Here is a 20,623-nt window from a genome sequence, read left to right on the forward strand (position 1 = left end):
TAGTTATTAGAGCTAGCTTAGTGGCTTAGTAGATATATTCTTATTTTAAGAACTACTGTTGCCTTAATATTGGGTGTTGCATCATCATTGCATGCATGTAGAGAACGAGTTGGCGGAGTTCATGACCGAGGGCGAGCAGGAGTATGAGGAGGTGATTGAAGAGTACGAGGAGAAGATTCTCATGTAGGAGGAGGTTCTAGAGCCACTATGGACTGACTGAGCGGACACCGCCTACCCAAGGCAAGCCCCCGGTGCATAACTATTATTTTGAATAAGTACTGAATATATATATATATATATATATATATATATATATATATATATATATATATATATATATATATATATATATATATATATGATGTGCATTTACGTTACATGCATTTTATGGAAACTACCTACATAAATATATCTGTCCTATGAGTCTTAATAGTACAGGTGCGAGTGACTGCTATGCTTAGGATTTTCGGTAGCGTGAGTAACCTACCGTTACTCACAATAGGTGATTATTATTGTCACTCTTATGATAAAATGGTAAAATGAAAATGGATACCGGGCAGGGATATGTTATGGGTATTGGTGGGTGTAAGAGGTTGTGTCCCGCGGCCAACGGGACATAACTTGGTTACACTGTTTTTTCCTGTCTGTGTCGGTTAAGGACCGGTCGTTGCATTGGGTTCTAGTGAAGTCATAGACTTATTATCCTGAGCACATACTTATTTATGGAAGCAGGGAAGACTCGTTGCTCTCTTCTTGTGGGTTCTGGCTCTTTCTAGACCGACTGATTGGAGGTGGAGATGGTGGATGTCTAAGCACCACGTTGAGTCCGGGACTCAGGTGTGGGGGCTTGGAGTCCAAGTTTAGATGGGGATCTAGACCCCTTGATAGGAGAGTGGTGGGTTGGTTCGGCTTGTGCCTAGGATACAAGCGGAGCGTGTGTTTTGGGGTATTCAGCTGGGCACATTGATTCGTGAATCATCGGGTAATCTGGTATGGCTTGTCTACAGTCTAGCACCGTAGTAAGAAGTTTGTCGTGCGCACGCTAGTTGAAGCTTTTGTGCTGCCTCCTCACCACTAACGCGGTCGTGCCTTTGTGGTCCACCGTTCACCTCACCGCGCGCATGCGGTCAGCCTCGCTCGGGTCGTCTCTATTTGGGCTGGCTTCTTGGTAAGGTCGCCGATGAGTTGTCCTTGCTCACCCGCTGCCCTAGGACCTTGATTATTGTTGCGGCTCATCTGAACGTCGTCGCCATTGTCGCATGGTGTCCGCCGTCATGGAGAGGTCTTTCTACGGCGTCTCGGCTCACACAATCGCCGCCCATCGTCTCACGTCGAACCCTAGGTGAGCGTCGGCCTCGTAGCTAGGTCAACGGGGGTCCCATGTGGCCGGCGTAGGCGCCTATGCCACTGCTCGCCACGCTAGAGCGCGCGGGGATGGCCGAGGGTCTCACCGTTGTAAAGGGAGAAATGTTCGAGGGTTCTTTTGCATATGTGTTGTCTCTACGAATAATGACGTGGACTATGAGTTGTTGTGCTCATAGTTCAGGGGTGTTTTTGCATATGTGCCAGCGCGCGCAAGCCTCCTAAAATTGGTAATAGCTTTTCATGGAAATCAGTTTAAATTTTTCGTGGAAAATAGAGATAGCTTTTCATTTGTAATTCAGGGTTGAACTTTGGTAAATCATATAAAATAATATAGATGTCCAAAAATTATGAAACCAATTTTGTTAGGTTCCTAAAATTGTGCTCTATCTGTTAGTGTATTTAGTTCATATATATATTTATTGATACCAGCGACTATTAAATTAATTATGAGTGTTTAGTATTATTTAGATTAGTATTTGTAGGAATTTTTATGGCAAATTGATAATAGCTTTGACCATAAATTTTTACAGTAGATTCATTGTATTATTATGTGCTCACTATAATTTTTGTAGCCTTATAAAATGTTGAGAAATAAGGTAGCTAAGTACTTCTTGTTGTAGTATATAGGAAATCGTTAATAAGAGTAACAATATATTTTAGTTGCTAAGTAGCACTTGTAGGTGAAACCCTATTGGTTTGATGGAAATGATGATTATCTCAGTATCTTAGTTATTAGAGCTAGCTTAGTGGCTTAGTAGATATATTCTTATTTTAAGAACCACTGTTGCCTTAATATTGGGTGTTGCATCATCATTGCATGCATGTAGAGAACGAGTTGGCGGAGTTCATGACCGAGGGCGAGCAGGAGTATGAGGAGGTGATTGAAGAGTACGAGGAGAAGATTCTCATGTAGGAGGAGGTTCTAGAGCCACTATGGACTGACTGAGCGGACACCGCCTACCCAAGGCAAGCCCCCGGTGCATAACTATTATTTTGAATAAGTACTGAATATATATATATATATATATATATATATATATATATATATATATATATATATATATATATATATATATGATGTGCATTTACGTTACATGCATTTTATGGAAACTACCTACATAAATATATCTGTCCTATGAGTCTTAATAGTACAGGTGCGAGTGACTGCTATGCTTAGGATTTTCGGTAGCGTGAGTAACCTACCGTTACTCACAATAGGTGATTATTATTGTCACTCTTATGATAAAATGGTAAAATGAAAATGGATACCGGGCAGGGATATGTTATGGGTATTGGTGGGTGTAAGAGGTTGTGTCCCGCGGCCAACGGGACATAACTTGGTTACACTGTTTTTCCTGTCTGTGTCGGTTAAGGACTGGTCGTTGCATTGGGTTCTAGTGAAGTCATAGACTTATTATCCTGAGCACATACTTATTTATGGAAGCAGGGAAGACTCGTTGCTCTCTTCTTGTGGGTTCTGGCTCTTTCTAGACCGACTGATTGGAGGTGGAGATGGTGGATGTCTAAGCACCACGTTGAGTCCGGGACTCAGGTGTGGGGGCTTGGAGTCCAAGTTTAGATGGGGATCTAGACCCCTTGATAGGAGAGTGGTGGGTTGGTTCGGCTTGTGCCTAGGATACAAGCGGAGCGTGTGTTTTGGGGTATTCAGCTGGGCACATTGATTCGTGAATCATCGGGTAATCTGGTATGGCTTGTCTACAGTCTAGCACCGTAGTAAGAACTAGAAGATGAAAGATGGTGAAGTGGATCTGGTTGCTCAACTCTTGCTTGAAAGTAGAATATGTGCTTATATAGAATGGCTAGATAATAAACTAACCATGACTGCTAATAAGAAACATACATAAAGATCCACTACTAGTAATGCTTTTTGCAAAAAGTAAACCTAGCAACCCATAAAGCTTATCATATCATTTGGAGTCGGGAAATTATTTCCACTAGTCGGGTAAGTCTTGCGAGTACATCGTGTACTCAGGGTTTATTCACCCCTATTACAATTTACAGGTGCAGTTTGAAGAGTAGCTGTTGTGTGGAGGATTCTTCTGGTGGGCACATATGGATCATTGTATTCTATCGTAGATGTTTATTGTAATCTGCTGTTTAAATTCCACACTCTGAACTTGGTATTGTAATAATGTATTTCTAAGAACTCTGATTATATAAAATGGACTAAGTATTGTAAACTCATTCTCATTATTGGATCCTAAAGGAGAAACGTGGATTATTCAAGTTCTTCCTTGGGTGTGCTCGACGGAATCCGCTTGATGTAGCTTGCTTTTGGGGGTGCTTAGTGTCTGGTGGAAGACGAGCGTCTCTGAATGTGTATTATTTCGGGCGGTTCTGCCACAACCGATCGGGAAGGGGAATGCCGACCCGGCTATCAGCGTCTACGACAGAGACAAATGAGTTGAGCAAGTAGCTAGCTAATGGGCTGATATGGGCCTGGTTATTGGCCTACGAGATTTGTTTGTTTCTAGAGTTTTCTTGGCTCACGGTTGGATAGGAATTGGACGGTTCAGATCAGTGACTGGAAAGAGAGGTTGTTCTATCCGACTTTAAATGATCTGGTTTTGTGTTTGTCAGGGTTCTTCTTTGAGGGTTGCTCCTTTTTTCATGAAAATTGATTTCAAACAGTCTTTCTAAACCGTTTGGTATGGCTCCTCTAAAGGAGCCGAAGTTAGAGAGAAGCCCTACCAAAACAACTTTTTTAATAGTAATATTTTCTCGAACACTTTTCCCATGATACTAAAACTTTCAGCATATAGCTCATAACATGAATAGCTCCACATAACATCCGTGTATAATTTTGAAGCATGTGTATGAGACTAGCTCTTGATCAAGAGTTAACTTTTCTCTCTCACCATATAAGTATGAAACAATATATCGGTGCGAAAAGTGACCAACAAGTAAATATTTATAGTTTTGCCGTGTGTTGTGATCGGATGTGGCCTAGCACTGAATGACATAGGATTTATACTAGTTCAGACAATGTGCCCTACATTTAGTTTCGGTCGGTCGGTGACTTTATTCCTGAGCCCAGGTGCTCGAATTTTGTTGTAGGGTTACAAACGAGTAGGAATAGGAAGAGGGTGCTAGGAGCCCGGTCGGACTCTGAACTGAAGGGCCAAGAGTGACGAGGCTCTAACGTGTGCTAAGTATTGGAGCGTGAACTCTATGTAGCTTTAGAGTTCTAGAGCTGTGAAGCTATTCGAATGCTCAGATTGTCTAGAGCTAGCCAGAGAGAGTCTGAATGATCATTTTTTTTGTTGGGAGAGAGAGCATCCCCTTTTATAGGTAAAGGGGATGGCCTTATAAGTTTAGAGAGAAAGAGAGAGTGTGTACGTATGCTGCCTAGTCTTGTTGCTCATGTCATCGGGTACGAGCGTGATTGTTGGCGCCCATAATACTATTCATGCCCAGACGCGTCTACAGGTTTTACCGTGTTCGCCTGGTTATGGTAAATGGCGGCGCCTACAATATTGTAAGACAAATATCGACGCCCACAACACTGTTTGGGTTCTGACACGCCTGGAAGTTTGCGTAGTACCCGTCTAGCACGGTCTAGTGGCACTGTCCTACAGGTGTGTAGGGTATGGTCCACGGTATTGCGGTTGACTTGAGCGCCTTACCTTATCTGCTCCGCCTGATCCCAGGCCCTTACCGAGCGGGCGTCCCCGGTCGGTTCCGACTGTGTCGGTCGGAGAAGAGCGGCAAGCAGAAGTTCGACGTATTCCCGGTCGGAAAAGGAGGTCGGAGTCAGACTGTGTCCCCGCCTTGGCTAGGCCTTCCGGTCGGAGACCGGATCGTTCTCTCAGCTGGTCGTTAGGTAACTGGGCCGGCCCAAGAAGCACGCGTTGTCGCCATGCCGTCTGCTGAGCCGTGTTTCTGCTGGGAAGCAGACCCGTTGGGGACCCTGGGTTTATGAATCCGACACAATATTTGTCAAAATCAATCCAAAAATGACGAAGCCAAACATACTGTTTGATATAAAACAAAACAATCGCCAAAACGTAGCTCTCTACATTCACCGTTTTTAGAGAAGTTCAAACGCTTCGAAAGAAAACCAAATTTTTGTTTGGCCAGCTTAATAGGTAAAAGCTAAAGTGTGAAATCTTAATAGGTAAAAGTTAAAGTGTCAAATCTGAACATTAAGCTCTACTGGATTGCCCTTATATGGCAAGTGCTGGGACTGTTTATTTAGCTACTCCCATACATTATATTTTATCACCATTTTCAAAGCTACTAATTCATATATATAAATGAAAACATGAGACTGTACGCATAATGTTGCATAGTATTTTAATGTTCGGCCTGTTCGCTGGTTGGTTTCTAGGCTGGTTTGGGCTGGCTGGTGCTGGTTATTGTGAGAGAAAAATACTGTTGGCTGGCTGGTTTGGGCTGGCTAAAACCAACAAGCGAACAGACTGGTTGTTTCTTATTAACGTCAAGTCAAATATTTTTTTGCATATTTTGTCTATGATAATGATCCCTAGTCTTTATATATGTAGCCCAAATATATCTCTACCCCTGAACAAGTCATCTCAGAGGCTTCACCTCCAAGGAAAACAAGTGCTTCAAGATCGAGTTGGCTCCAAAGATATCTCTAGCGAGCTCTCACCCGATTCTAAAGAAAAGACCTAATGCAAATAACATGTATGCTTGGATCAATTTATTATACATGTCATGCCATTAATAGTGATGCATTATAATATTTATAACAAAAATCTATAACGTTACTAAAAAAGGACTCGAGGGTCTAAAAGAAAATTACATCAAGAGTTGTAACAGAACGAGGTATTCCACTTCCGTCTATCACATGTGTTGACGCTTAATGAGGCAGACAAATAAATCTGCAAGTGCACATATTTCAACGTAGCTTTTATTCGAGAGTATTCTAAGGTATCAATTTCCATCGATGAGAACTAGCTAATAATCAAAATTGTCCTACAACACCAAGCAACGGGTAAATGATATGAATGAGTAGAGAAGATGTCTATGTCTTCTTAGATACTTTCAAGACATTAAGATAAGCTTGTATTACAATTGTTCACTTTGGGGCACGATAAAAGCACAACGGAAAGGGGCGAGAAGGGTGTTGGCTACACTTAGTCATAGTCTGCAAGATCAAGCCGATAGTTCGTTCGCATTGTCAGATAGTCTGTCCGACCAACACTTAGTCGTATTTCACTTAGGAACACCGTTGTCTCTTGATGGATAGTTCGTCCGACACACTCTTCAGTACAAACAGGGGTACGGTGTTTTAACACTTGCCAAATTCTTGCTAAGTCTAGACAGATGGTTTACCTGACCTGATGGACGACCTGTGACATCCAAATGGACAATCTGTCTTGACCAATCCACCACACATGTTTGTATTCCTAAGTAATGTTAACCTATGACTAAGTAGTATTCCTAAGTAATCTAAACCTATAACTAGTACATATGATTTGTGTAACACATTTATGCATCCATATCACATGACATGCAAAGCATAAGCATCATGTTTACTTATTTGTACTCACATACATATAGGAATTCAGACACCCTGCCACGTGACTCCAGACACTAAGGGGATGCTTAGTTTTTTTTTTTTTGCCACATATTGTTTGATCTTGCTAAGTAAGGATATAGAATAATCTTAAGCAAGGATATAGAACAGTCTTGCTCCTTTGATTGTCTTGCCTAACTACTTTTTTTTAATTGCCTAACTGCCTTGAGGTATGTGTAGGCAAGGTTTGCCTTGCAGCTTGAGAGGGCTGGGCAAGGTTCTCGTGTCTTGTGCTAGCTAGGTGAGGCAAGGCTTGGCAAGCCATCTAGTGAAATCAAGCACGCCCTAACACCGACTTTGTTTCCGAGCCCGAACTAGCAGACCAGCCCGTTGAGCACCAAGGCAGGCTCCTAAACACTTTTCTATACACCCTCGGTTCCATAAAAATGTGTCATTCTCGTTTTTTGATAAGTCAAATATTTTTAACTTTAACTAAATATGTATTAGAAAATATCAATATATAGTACATAATATTATCATTAGATAACCGTTGAATATATTTTCATAATTAACTTTTTTGGACATTCAAATATTGCTAATATTTTATATAAATTTAGTCAAATTTTAAAAGTTTGACCAACACGAATAATAAAAACTCTTTTTACGAGAAAAAGGCAGTATTTACTAAACTAAAATAACTTATGTGTGCTAGCTATTGCATGTTGTATGTCTCTCTCCAAAGGCAGCTCATCAAGCCTTTTGATTTAATAAAATTTGAGATTGTTTGACTTTAAAGAAAATGAGAATTATATTATTTTAGAGTAGAGTGGGTAGAAAATAGAAACTCCCTGCAAATCCACCTCAAGTCTTTTGATTTGACCTGAAAAAGAAACCCCACAAACACCACGCCACACTACTGCACTGCCTCTCTCCAAAGGCAGCTGCACATTGCCTCCAGCCTTTTCCCTACTGTGCCCCCCCCCCCCCCCCCCCCCCCCCCCCCCTTCACTCTAATGATAGCATAGAGAGAGAAGGCATAGTACTTCGAGGCATCCTCCTCCTTTCCCAAACCCTTTTCCTCTTTCCCTCGCCCCAAGAACTTCATCTCACCTCCAGGCGACCCTTTTGCGCTTGCGCAGGAGCTCGCGGGGACAGTGGGCGGAGAGCTCGATCGCTGCACCACTACTTCACTGGAGATCCGCCCACTCCGATGGAGGAGATCACCCACCACTTTGGAGTTGGCGCAAGTAGCCACAGCCACGGCCACGGCCAGCACCACCATCACCACCACCCGTGGGCATCCTCCCTCAGCGCCGTCGTTGCGCCGCCGCCGCAGCAACCGCCGAGCGCAGGCCTGCCGCTCACCCTGAACACGGTGGCGGCCACTGGGAACAGCAGCGCTAGCGGCAACCCGGTGCTGCAGCTTGCCAACGGCGGCAGCCTCCTCGACGCGTGCGTCAAGGCGAAGGAGCCCTCGTCGTCGTTTCCCTACGCAGGCGACCTCGAGGCCATCAAGGCCAAGATCATCTCGCACCCGCACTACTACTCGCTCCTCGCCGCCTACCTCGAGTGCAAGAAGGCAAGCAAGACCTTGTACTAGTAGCAGCCTAACAGTAGCGCACTAGCGCTCCTGCTTCCGGTTCTGCTAGAGAAGTTTAGCCACATCTGATGTCAAGCATGGCGCATGCATATACTTTCTGCTTCCTTTTACATAGCATACTATAGTTTATGCATGCTGCTCATGCAGTAGACATGTGCATCCGGTGTTCAGAACTTTCTTAAAAGTCCGTGTGGGTGTTTGCAGGTGGGGGCACCACCGGAGGTGGCGGCGAGGCTGACGGCGATGGCGCAGGAGCTGGAGGCGCGGCAGCGCACGGCGCTCGGCGGCCTGGGCGCTGCAACGGAGCCGGAGCTGGACCAGTTCATGGTGAGCTATCAGCTAACCGTCAGTGACCCCCTTTCTGCAAAAGAAGACATCTTTCTGTGTTTTGTTCTCGAGGTTTATTCACGCACTGTGGCATTATTTGTCGTTGTTTTCAACTCGATTTTAATTTGCGCGTAGGAGGCGTACCACGAGATGCTGGTGAAGTTCAGGGAGGAGCTGACGAGGCCGCTGCAGGAGGCGATGGAGTTCATGCGAAGGGTGGAGTCGCAGCTCAATTCGCTTTCCATCTCTGGAAGATCGCTGCGCAATATCCTTTCCTCTGGTACTGAAATTGCTGCGCCTCATGCTCCTCTTACACTGATGATTTTTTTTTGGATCGGATCGGTTCTCCTCGTGCAGTGACGCCTTCTTGTTGAGATCTTCATGTCCTCTTGGTTGCCCATCTATCATGCCCTCTTGTTCATCTTGCTGTCCTCTTTCTTGGTTGAGCATATGTTCTTGATTTTTGCATCTAAAAAAAATGATGTGGTTTCTCAGCAATTTGGCATCTATATAGTTCCCTTTTTAGGAGCATCTTGTTATACATGCATGTTTTGAGTATGGCTACCTGCGCAGCGCAGATGAATGGCTTGTCTGTGCTTCATGTTTTAATGCGGCAGCATTCCTAATCAGGGTTCCAGAAGAATCTTCTCCCTGCTTGCTTTTCCTGGCCTTGCATCTGTGAGATTCTTCTCTCTGGCTTCCATCGATCTTTGCTTCTGCTGGAAAGGAATAGTCCTCACACATGTGCAGCAGTGCAGCTCAATCTAGCACACGTGAAAGCTCTGTTTCTTTTCATACTACACTCCATCCGGCCCATTCCTTCCTTGCGTTCAGCTGTAATACTGCATAGAGATTAGGATGAAATCACCTGTGTTTTTACTGCTGCTAGTACTACTTTGGCTGTTGGCATGGATGCCTTGTTCGTCGTCCTCCATTGATTGATTCCATTTCCAATGGAATATGTGCATGTGTCCTGCAAGTAGTTCCTGGTTCAGGCAGCCATCTTTTCCATGATGGGAACCCCAGGGAATTACGGAGCTCTTTCCTTGTTCTAGGGTTTGGGGAAGGGCAACAGTACTGCGTGCTGTGGCATTGTGCAAGCAACAGTCCATGGCCGAGGAGTCTCACTGGCGTATGTCAGTGAAACACGAGTACACACGTATACAGCCTGTTCGCTGGATCGTAAAGGATACTAAATTTCCAGTCAGGAACAGTGTTTTCCTATCACACCAAACTAGCCAGTAAATAATCCACGATACGATAGCGGCGGTGTGCGAATATGAGAGGAGTGAGAGGGGGAAACCGGGGGAGAGAGAGAGAGATGGGGAGTCATCCCCCATCTGTCACGCAAGCTAGCCAGAACATTCTTGTCATCTTTCTCCCCCTTAAGGCCGCGTTTAGAAGCCAAAAATTTTGGGTTTTGGGCACTGTAGCTCATTTGTTTGTATTTGGTAATTAATGTCTAATTATGGACTAATTAGGTTCGAAAGTTTCGTCTCGCGATTTCTCATCTAACTGTGCAATTAGTTTTTTTTCGTCTATATTTAGTACTCCATGCATGTGCCGCAAGATTCGATGTGACAGGTACTGTATAAAAATTTTTGGAAACTAAACAGGGCTAAGGGATGTAGCTAGGTTCTGGAGCCAAGAATGTCACGCAAGCTAGCCAGAACACAGATCTGACCATCTGCTTCTGAGTAGTCTTTGCTAATTTTAAAATGAACACATCAGGTGGATCGAGACAATCCATGGCAGGGGCCTTTCTAATGATCTATCACGAGGCTATAGAAACAACTCGTGCTACCAGTTACTGCCAGCCCAGAGTTTTTCACTTCGGTTCTGGAGCACTGGCTACTTGGCTAGTACGACAGCAACACACACAATCACTTCATTATTGGAGCATGTTAGCGAAGAAGATGCCATCTGATGTCGTAGAATGCTGCAAAAATGGCCTAGGAAGCCAAGAATGCTGCAAAAAAATTGAGAATGTTCAGAGATGCATAGGCAGGCAGATGAGTGAATGGAGCATCATATGCGTCTCAGTTTTTTGTGTTCTGACCGGTCCATGCAGTGGACAAAATGGTCTGTGTGCCTCGCGAACCATAGAAACAGTGTGCATGAACGCCGAACGGCCACCATTATTTGATGTGAGATCTCTCTTGCAATGGCTGTGTGATCTGCTAGGCTTATATTATTATATGCGACTGCTATATCCTACCAGTACTTCTATGTCCCTGTATTTTGTGAGACTTCTCCACGTGCATTCTCATAAATAATGCCGGTCAAGGAACATTGGATGCTTTCGAGGCGAGTCCAAGTCCAACTGCGTTTGTATTTTTCAGCTGTCAACTCAGATTTCTTCTCAGCTCCAACTGTTCTTTGACCATCTCAGGCTGGAACTGTCTGTACCTGACTTGTATCTGACTTGCTTTCAGTATTTTTCTCACACACTAAATATCAGCCGGCAGTACTTCAGCCATGGGTGGTTTATAAGCCAATCCAGCCGAAACGGGCTGTCGGTAGACTCTTTTTTTTTTTAGACCTCATGCATTCTTTTCTTAAATATAATACAATCTCTTTTGGTTATGAGGGCCACAGACAAACTACTAAATTAGGCCTTAGTTTTAGTTCTTTCTCCAAAAAGTTTACACCATATCCCATCGAACGTTTGGACACATGCTTGGAGTGTTAAATATAGACTAAAAATAACTAATAACACATGCATAGAGTATTAAATATATACTAAAAAAATTAACTAATAGCACATATTCCGACTACTTTGGGAGACGAATTTTTAAGCCTAATTAGACCATGATTTGTCAACATTGCGCTACAGTAATACATGTGCTAATGACGGATTAATTAGGCTTAATAAATTTGTCGGTTTACTGATGGATTCTGTAATTTGTTTTTTTATTAGTATCCAAACACCCCATGCAGCACCCTCATCCTACACCCTCACGTGATACCCGATATGACACTCCAAAAGTTTACACCTAAACAAGGCCTTAATCGCAAAACAACACTGCGTTTTCTGACTGATGTTGCCCATGTACTCCAAGATTCTTGGTTGCATGCCCTCTTTCAAGGTCATGCAAAAGCAGGGACAGAGATATCACGAGTTTCCATTTGTCTCGAGGTAAGGCCAAATAAGATACCAGAAGCAAGCAACATAAAACAAAAGGATGAACAAAGAACCGACGGATTTTGCACTGGAACGCTAGTGGAAAAGATAACGCAACTGGAGGAAAGGAACAATCTGGCACTTCCATCTGTGTGAAATCTTCCATTTGATCTGGGTCTCGTGCATGTTTGTATTCTTGGTTACTGGAGTCAGGTGCATTCGTTTTTATTCTCTTTTTCAGATTGACCGGATTCTGATTCTCGTCACTTCTGCTGCTGGTTTTATCATTTTCATGGATTCTATTCTATTTATCTCAATATTCAGTATCACATAAAATGTTGTGATTAGAGTTCTTTATCACATACCATCTTGCTTTTTTTTTTTTCCATTTTCTTTAACAGTGGAATTGTTTGATAATATCTTCCACAAGCCATTAATAAATTTAAACACACCAGCTTTTTTAAAATATAGAACATTATTTACCTTAAAACCCAGCTGTCAGGAACAAGGAAAAGGAATCAAGGGCTTTAAATGTATTGAAATGAAACACTAGGAAAATATTTGAAAAGCATTTAGAATGACCATGGAACAGCTCCGCCTAAGGGTTCCTTTGGCAATACTATTTCGTAAGTGTATCATGAAATCTTTTCCAGAAGTTTTTTAGATTGTTGTAACATGTACAAGCTGTGATGCTCTTCATTTTCTTTTTTTTGGTTTTCCACATATTCAACAAGGCCACCAAATATTTTCACAAAGTTCTTGTCTAATTCCCGTGGTACTCCCAAAACATTTCATGGGTTTCTACATCCATATTGTCTAATGATGTTTTAGTGAGCAACTGGTTCTTTCTTCATTTCAAAGACAACCACACACGTTTGGCATGTGTTTTGATTGATCATTAAATCATTATGGTCATTTACTATTACTATATATGTGTCTGTCGTGACCTCACACTGCTTTAATTTGTCCCAATTAACAGCATGACGAACAGAGTCTCATATAGGGTCACATGCTCAAAAGTCATTTTCAAAATAAAAAATATTTTCACTTTTGCTTCTGTCAGAATGCACAAACATAAAATATTTATTTCCTTTATGCAAATATATATATATATATATATATATATATATATATATATATATATATTATATATATTATTAATATATATATATATATATATATATATATGAATGTTGGTTTAAAGAAGGTCCTGTTACTCCTTTTTTTTCAAACATATCAGATATTTTCTCAACATTCCAGGCTAGATAGTCCTGCATAGTAGCATGCTCACAAATGACAAACCCTGGTTGACCCAGGGTCATGGACTCGTGATAGGTATGCACAGGACTGAGTAGCACAACATCCGACCACTGTGGTGTATGAAATGAAACTAAAAGAAGGTTGCCACCCTGGCTCTTGGTCTCGGAATGTGTATTGTTATTTTCTACTTGACCTTATCTAAAGATAACTAAGTTATTTTTTTAGTATGCGCGGCAGGGTTTTGCACTAGCTTGCCAAGCTTATCACAGCCCTCCTTTACCTGTGCTCCTGGGCTAGGCACCAGATATGTTGAAACAACACGAGCGGAGTTGTTTTCTTAAAGCAAAGAATTGTAACTTAATATTGGAGAACATACTTCATTTCCCATATATGTTAGGATGCTCTTACATAGGCAAACATTTTATTCAAGTCTTAAACCTGTGTTCCTTTGCTTATTTCTATATTGCTTCCAAATATGTTGCCATCAAGATGGATATAGATAATTGGCAAAACGAAAAGTGTACAGGGGTCATTTATGCCTATTCTGAAAAGCACAAGTTAAATATTAAGATGCTAATATAGAAAAACAAATGCAGCGTTCACTGTTGGGAAAAGAACATGGTGTGGACATACAGTTGCAATATAATTTTTCACCCACAATATAAAAATGATCAAAATATCATGCAAACAAAGTAATATGTGCAGAAACATCCATACTTTTTATGTTCGTCTTTGGAATGCACTAGGTTCACAAACTAAAATAGTGCCAATGCACATGTCCGTGATATCTTTACTTCAGTGGGTATGTTGGAGATGTTAGATTGATTGGTGGACAATAGCCCAATGCAAATTCCCAAGACTGATGTCACGTGGGAGTTGGATGATATTTGTTTTGTATAGATGCAGATTGCTGTGCTACTTAACTTAGATTATCACACTTCACATTCATAAAATCATAATTAAGTTCACTTGTTTAACTATGGCACATGAAAAGCACTGTTTATTGCTTTGCTTGTATGGAACATGTATTTTAGATTTTTAGTAAATAAGTTCAGTACTTGTGCTTTGCCAGTCAAATGTTTTCTAATCTGGCTATGAATGCTGCTTGATTACTTCTTTTGTTGTAGCTAACAGTTCCATCTGTTATGCTTGAAGGCTCTTCTGAGGAGGATCAAGAAGGTAGCGGAGGAGAGACAGAGCTCCCTGAAGTTGATGTACATGGTGTAGACCAAGAGCTCAAGCACCATCTCTTGAAGAAATACAGTGGCTATCTAAGCTCGCTCAAGCAAGAACTGTCAAAGAAGAAGAAGAAAGGGAAGCTCCCTAAGGAGGCTCGCCAGCAGCTCCTTAGCTGGTGGGATCTGCACTACAAATGGCCTTACCCCTCAGTACGTCTTCTTTTTATTCTTCCATTTTTAAAATTGTTGGCAACACATGATTTTGATGCCAAGTATTCATGAGCTTTTTATAGCCAGTAATAAAGATGGCAACGGGTAAAATCCGCGCGGATACTAGCCCTAGATATCTATACCCGCGAGCAAAAATCCGTGCCCGCGCCCGTTAACCGTCACGGGTAGAAAACCATGCATGTGCCCGCTATCCGCGGATATCACATGCCCGCGGGCACACCGGTATACCCGCAAAAATGAAGCAACAAAGCACCCAACCATATCTTAATAGCAAGTAAGAAACAATATATCAAAAAATAAACGTCTATATCTCAACATTAGATAAAGTATGACACATTGACCATACAAGAGTCATCAAAAGTCTACATTAGTGTATCTCAAGTCATCACAAATTAACACGAATAAAGACATACAACCGTATATAGACTTATAGGGTCATTGGCGCGGGTCTAGCGGGTTTGCGGGTGCGGATATCATTTTTCCATGCCCACGAGCAAATATCCATCGGGTTTAGAATCACACCCATGCCCGTGCCCGTGGACACAAACTTAAACCCATATCCATGCCCATCGGGTTTTCTATCCGCGGGCACGCGGATATTTTGTGCCCGTTGCCATCTTTAGCCAGTAAAAATCTAATGTTAGTGCTGATTGCACATGGTAATTCAAGGGGAAGCATGCATAAAACACATTTGGCAAATCAAAGCTTGATATGGGTCCTTGATCTTCCATGGTTGTCTGTTCCTTAATTTACATATTAGCATGTAATAAGTGAGTCAAAATATGCCAGAGTCTACTATTGATCAGGGAGTGGCGGGCAATTATTGGTATTAACCTTATTTAAGGTATTCTGAAACTTCTACAGCAGTCTTGCTAAATACCATTAATTTTAAGCAACTAAATTTATTTGAAATATAAAGCCTTCTCTCAGATACAGATTAAAGAGTTTCCATTGGTTTCACTTGGGAACTACATGGCTGAACAGAAAATTATAGTGCTCTGAAGTATGTGTTGATACTTGTATAAGTGAAGATCCTAATATGCAATTTTCAAGTTCAGGGTTCTAAGTGACAGCTATAAGTCTTGTCCTTATCTACCTAGGATACTTATCTAGAGTAGTTGGTGGCTGTGTCAGCCCTTATCTTTATCCTTATCTTGATTTAGCATCTCTAGAATATGTTGTAGCTTTCTTAAGTTCTAAGCAAGTTACCCTATATGTATCCCCAACCTTCCATAGTTGTGGTAAGGCTAATGAAACTGAAATTCTAGCCCCAAACTTGTGCTTTGGTTCTAACACTAAGTGAAACAAGCATTAAGTCCAGGAGCTTACAAGAAACTTTTTGTTTATATGTTCATTTTGTTGGATGTTTTGTATACGGCATATACTGTGTTTCCTTATTGGATATGTATTAACTCTTCACATGGGTGAGCAGGAGACTCAGAAGGTGGCACTGGCTGAGTCTACCGGGCTTGACCTGAAGCAGATCAACAACTGGTTCATCAACCAGCGGAAGCGGCACTGGAAGCCGTCTGAGGAAATGCACCACCTGATGATGGACGGGTACCACACTACAAACGCCTTCTACATGGACGGACATTTCATCAACGACGGCGGGCTCTACCGGCTTGGCTAGCCACCATTATCGCTTCCATTTCACACCACGACCTAGCTAAAGACTAATGGTTCTAAGTGTCTGAAGTACTGAAGACAGGGCTAGCTATCTAATGTTGTGTGCCGCATACATGACCTGTAAGGAGGCCATGCTTAATTATTTTGTTACCATTGCTACCCTATCTATGCGCCTATGCTTCCGTGCATGAACTATGCTTTAGGTGCTGCTCCACAGTGTGGTGGTGTGCTTTTGCTTTTGTGTGGTGGTATGCGTAACCTGACAGATGGATCGCTGATTGCTACATGTTTGAATAATTTGCATGATATAGTTAGTTTCTGCCTAATCTAATGATACTGCTCAGGTCTCGTCATTTCAGTATGTGCATTTTATTTCCAAGATATTCAAGTTCTAGTATCTGTTGGTTTTGTTATATGCTTTTTCCCCCACCGACCATAGAATAGCATTTTACTTCCAAGATATTCTGGTTCTAGTATCAGATCCTTTGGAACGCGAAAATTTCACATGAATATATGAAAATGTTTATTTTCACAATAAAAACACAGGAAACAGGAAAACTGGGGGCTTCAGTTAGCTTTGTCGTTCATTTATATTTTTCCACCTTAGAGGATAGAATGGCGTTTTACCTGACCTATCATCATCTTCAGTTCGCAAAAGAGCTAAACTCTATGGCCTGAACATCATGTTGTCCTAGTGATGTCCTTTGAATCTACAATGGTCTGTTTGATTTCCCGTAGATGGCTGGTAGGAATACAGATAAAAATACCTTAACAAGTTTAGAGACCAAAATATGTGAATCAGTAGTTTCAAGACAAGGATCAAAATATATAGGTCAAAATGGAACCTAGATGCCACTACGGTTGACGCTAAATCATGCTAGCACATGAGCAGGTCCACGTGCAGCTTGCAGGGGTGCTCCTTGCAACACCTTTGCGAAAACCGATCTAATCAGTTTTCATGAATCGTCCTGACCAGTTTCGACAGGCTTGAACCAAAAAAAATGCCCGCTCGGAAGGGACCCTGTCGATCTCGGCAACAGAAACACAATAATGAAATCCACTTTACAATTCGATAGTCGTCAAAAACTGGCCCAGAAACAATCACCAAACAAAATTAGGGAAAGTTGGTGCACTTTATTATTTCTGGAATGTAGTTTTTTTGGCTGCATTCCTACCACTCATGGGTCCTATTGAGTTTTATTTTTATGTGTGATCAATGATGCTATGAACGATTAATTGTGAAAATTCAGTAACATGGACGCTATATAGATGAAATTAAACAGATCAACACTAATCAGAGATGTCCGGACGACTCGAGTGCATACGTAGATAAGGGGAACTAGGCGAGGCAACCCAACAAATCCACTGCCAAAGTGCCACTGTACTAAACTCTTCCAAAAAAAAACTATTCTAAGGGCATGTTTAGTTCTCAAAATTTTTTACGCAGTACCCATCACATCAAATCTTGCGGCACATGCATGGAGTACTAAATGTAGACGAAAAAAAACTAATTGCAGTTGGATGAGAAATCGTGAGACGAAACTTTCGAACCTAATTAATCCATAATTAGACACTAATTGACAAATACAAACGAAAATGCTACAGTAAAAAAACCGAAAAAAATTTTCACCTAAACGCGCCCTAAGAAGGGTGAGTACGATTCTGCAGTGCACGCACCATGCAATTCAATCTGGTCCCTGAGCAGCAGCAGCAGCAGCACCACGCCACGCCACCAGCAGAATCTACTCAACAAGGAGACGAGACGAGGCTGGGCTGTGCAGGAGGGGCTTTACTTACGAGTTACGCGATCGGGAGCGGTGCCGCAGTCCGGCCGCCGGCCGGCCGGCCAGGAGGGGAAGAAATGTCGGCTCTCCGTGACCGTGACTCCATAGCGGCGGAGAGGGCGGCGTGACTTGGGTTGCGTTTCTGGGCGGCGGCGGTCTCCTGTCTGGTGGATTGGGCCGTGCATGTACGCTCACCGTGACTGATTCTGGGCCGTTTGGCTCGGACTGTCTTTAGCCCAGGCAAATCTGGGCCTTTAATCCATCCTCGGCACCTAGCTCTCGGATGGTCCTCACGCAATTTCCGCGGTCAGTATCGCATTGGAGTGGGACAACTTCCATCCTTGGCGCCGGTTAGGAATGGAGTTGCCGGCTCCGCTCTCGCGCGCGGCAGCGACACCGCAAGCGTGGGCGAGCAAGGAGGCTTACACGGATGCTCGGCAGGATGCGCAGGCGGAAGCGGGGCCACCTCCCCGTCGGCCGCCCGCGTTCTACAGCTACGTGTTCGCGCAGGTACGTCAGCCGCTCGACGAAATGCCTGCGCCGACTGATGCCGCAAGGGAATCGGTTTCAATTTTTTTTGGGTTTCTTTTTTTTTCCCATGTGGGGGTTTGCTGACATCGCGTTCATGTTCTATTTGGACGTTCGCGCGTGCAGATCGAAGAGATCGGGTGGGAGCAGGTAGTGAGCGCCACAGGGGACGATGGAGTGTCCTGTCTGACCTTCCGCGTTGTGTAAGGATTCCTCTCATGTGCTGCCAAGGCAATTCGGCATGAACCTCTTTATTTATATTTATATTTATATTTATATTTATATTTATATTTATATTGTACGATTGTTTGGAGAAAAAGCTACTACCGTTGAGCAAGGCTAGCCCATGTATTACGTACTGAAGTTTGTCAGTGATAGTTGTTTCAGAGGACAGTGTAGTCAGAGGAGCCGGTGCCCATTTGGGCAGATGTAAATACAGTTGTTTTATTTTCTTATTCTTCTATATCTCTTTTTCTTTCGTCTATGTAGCAAAACCTTTACGTTTGCTCTCAACTAAATGAAAAGGGAGAGCACCTGCCAATTATGCTAAAAAAAGAGACCGGCCTGAACATTGTAATGCATATGAGCAACAATCACTAGTGTAGCAGCCTCTTTGTAATTCTATTCTATTGTGTGAAATTATGGCTTATGTATCTGCCAGGGATGAAGGAGGACGGATTCATTTACTGGAGATCACACTGCCCATGGGCTATCCTGAAAGTCCTCCTTCAGTCTCTGCAGTTAGTCTCTATCCTGATATTTCCATAAACTAGGCCTGTTTTATTAATTATTATATTTTGCAGTTACATGAAATTTCAGAACCATAGCCATATGCCATATAATTGAACTTGTCTCATTAACAGGACATACCATATCTCCCAAAAATACAGTGGTCAAAAAGCTCAAGACTGAAAGATGTTCTTTACCAATTCCAAGCGGTAGGTGAACTCTTTTTTCATTGCTTGAATCATATGGTTGTCCTATTCATAGATTGTTATGTTGTGTCATGCTATATTATTGGGTTCACACAATCAGCACCTGAAGATCTTACAAGAGTTCTGGTCTACGATGGACGAGATTGATAAGGTCCTTTGGATAGTTGATCCAACAAAGCCGTCCTATGCTATGTCTCATCGTCATATATCTTTAGGTAATTCCCTTATTCATCTGGAAGTAATAGTTGTGCTCCTTTTATTTATGTTTGCTTAAATTGCTATTTGTGCCTAAATCACCAGGTGACAATTGCTACATTTTGTTGCATGTTGATGCACGCAAGCCCAACTCCTTACCAGAGTAAGATCAGATTTCAGGACTCTATTTGAAGCCAACCATTGTTTGATCCCATGCATCACCATTTCTTCCAGGTGTCGCTTCTTGGGCACAGATGGCAAACTTGATCAGCTGATAATAAATTGGAGAAAGAATCGTAAAAAATGGTATACTCACATATTTCCTGCATTGCATTGTACACATTTTCTTATATTACTGATGTAGATGTACTATTGTAATTTTTTCATTAAAATATATTTACTGAGCTTGCCTATGTAACATGTGCTAAACATAAATTCTGTTGCACCTGTATCTTCTTTGCTGTAGATCTACGGCTACTGTTTCATACCAGTAGTAGATCAGATAACTGAAATCTCTCTAGAGTTACATTAACGTGCATGTAAAAGATTGTGATTAAAACCCATGATCTTCTCTCTATCACTAGGGATGCAAAGAAAAAATTCCATGAGAATTTGGCAGCCGTCTTGGACTTTGCACTGCCTGCACCCCCTTCGGTCACTGGTAACGTCAAAGACGACGAGCAAGCTGATTGTGGGATATGCTATGCCAAGCATCTGCCAGTTGGTGAGCGAATTTACCATGTGTCTGTACTACCCGGCCCCTTTGGCTCACATCATGGTCCCTGAATCTTTATCACAGTTCTTCCTTCTCTGATCCCCCAGATGACGAACTCGGTGCTCACAGCGGGTGTGCGACGGACTACACGTGCGAGAACCCCAGCTGCAGCAGAGCCTTCCACTCGGTGTGCCTGAGAGACTGGCTGCGCTCCATCACCTCGACCAGGCAGTACGTCTGAACCAA

At 42.5% G+C, this 20,623-nt stretch overlaps 2 protein-coding genes across 2 annotated transcripts; both read left to right on the forward strand.

The window, feature by feature from the left end:
- Positions 1 to 7,904: 7,904 nt before the first annotated feature.
- Positions 7,905 to 16,561, forward strand: LOC136454101 (homeotic protein knotted-1). Its single transcript, XM_066454673.1, has 5 exons — positions 7,905 to 8,450; positions 8,676 to 8,798; positions 8,934 to 9,078; positions 14,338 to 14,570; positions 16,024 to 16,561. Exons 1-5 carry the CDS (start codon positions 8,082 to 8,084, stop codon positions 16,222 to 16,224), a joined length of 1,071 nt encoding a protein of 356 aa, XP_066310770.1. The 5' UTR covers positions 7,905 to 8,081; the 3' UTR covers positions 16,225 to 16,561.
- A 1,381-nt stretch (positions 16,562 to 17,942) lies between these two features.
- On the forward strand, positions 17,943 to 20,618 carry LOC136453182 (uncharacterized). The gene is made up of 9 exons (XM_066453763.1): positions 17,943 to 18,514; positions 18,659 to 18,735; positions 19,194 to 19,272; positions 19,396 to 19,470; positions 19,568 to 19,682; positions 19,768 to 19,825; positions 19,897 to 19,968; positions 20,247 to 20,386; positions 20,485 to 20,618. The coding sequence occupies exons 1-9, from the start codon at positions 18,362 to 18,364 to the stop codon at positions 20,616 to 20,618; spliced, it is 903 nt and encodes a 300-aa protein (XP_066309860.1). The 5' UTR covers positions 17,943 to 18,361.
- The last annotated feature ends 5 nt before the right edge of the window (positions 20,619 to 20,623 follow it).

This window comes from Miscanthus floridulus, chromosome 1 (assembly GCF_019320115.1).
Source record: "Miscanthus floridulus cultivar M001 chromosome 1, ASM1932011v1, whole genome shotgun sequence".
NCBI lineage: Eukaryota > Viridiplantae > Streptophyta > Magnoliopsida > Poales > Poaceae > Miscanthus > Miscanthus floridulus.

What these genes read in the sequence shown, in the direction of transcription:
- LOC136453182 (XM_066453763.1), top strand. Translation starts at nt 18,362, where the DNA reads ATGGAGTTGCCGGCTCCGCTCTCGCGCGCGGCAGCGACACCGCAAGCG. An exon ending in GTCCTCCTTCAGTCTCTGCA is followed by an intron (nt 19,273 to 19,395) that starts GTTAGTCTCTAT and finishes TCTCATTAACAG; the next exon opens with GACATACCATATCTCCCAAA. An exon ending in TTCTTTACCAATTCCAAGCG is followed by an intron (nt 19,471 to 19,567) that starts GTAGGTGAACTC and finishes TCACACAATCAG; the next exon opens with CACCTGAAGATCTTACAAGA.
- LOC136454101 (XM_066454673.1), top strand. Translation starts at nt 8,082, where the DNA reads ATGGAGGAGATCACCCACCACTTTGGAGTTGGCGCAAGTAGCCACAGC. An exon ending in GCGCAATATCCTTTCCTCTG is followed by an intron (nt 9,079 to 14,337) that starts GTACTGAAATTG and finishes TTATGCTTGAAG; the next exon opens with GCTCTTCTGAGGAGGATCAA. An exon ending in ACAAATGGCCTTACCCCTCA is followed by an intron (nt 14,571 to 16,023) that starts GTACGTCTTCTT and finishes ATGGGTGAGCAG; the next exon opens with GAGACTCAGAAGGTGGCACT.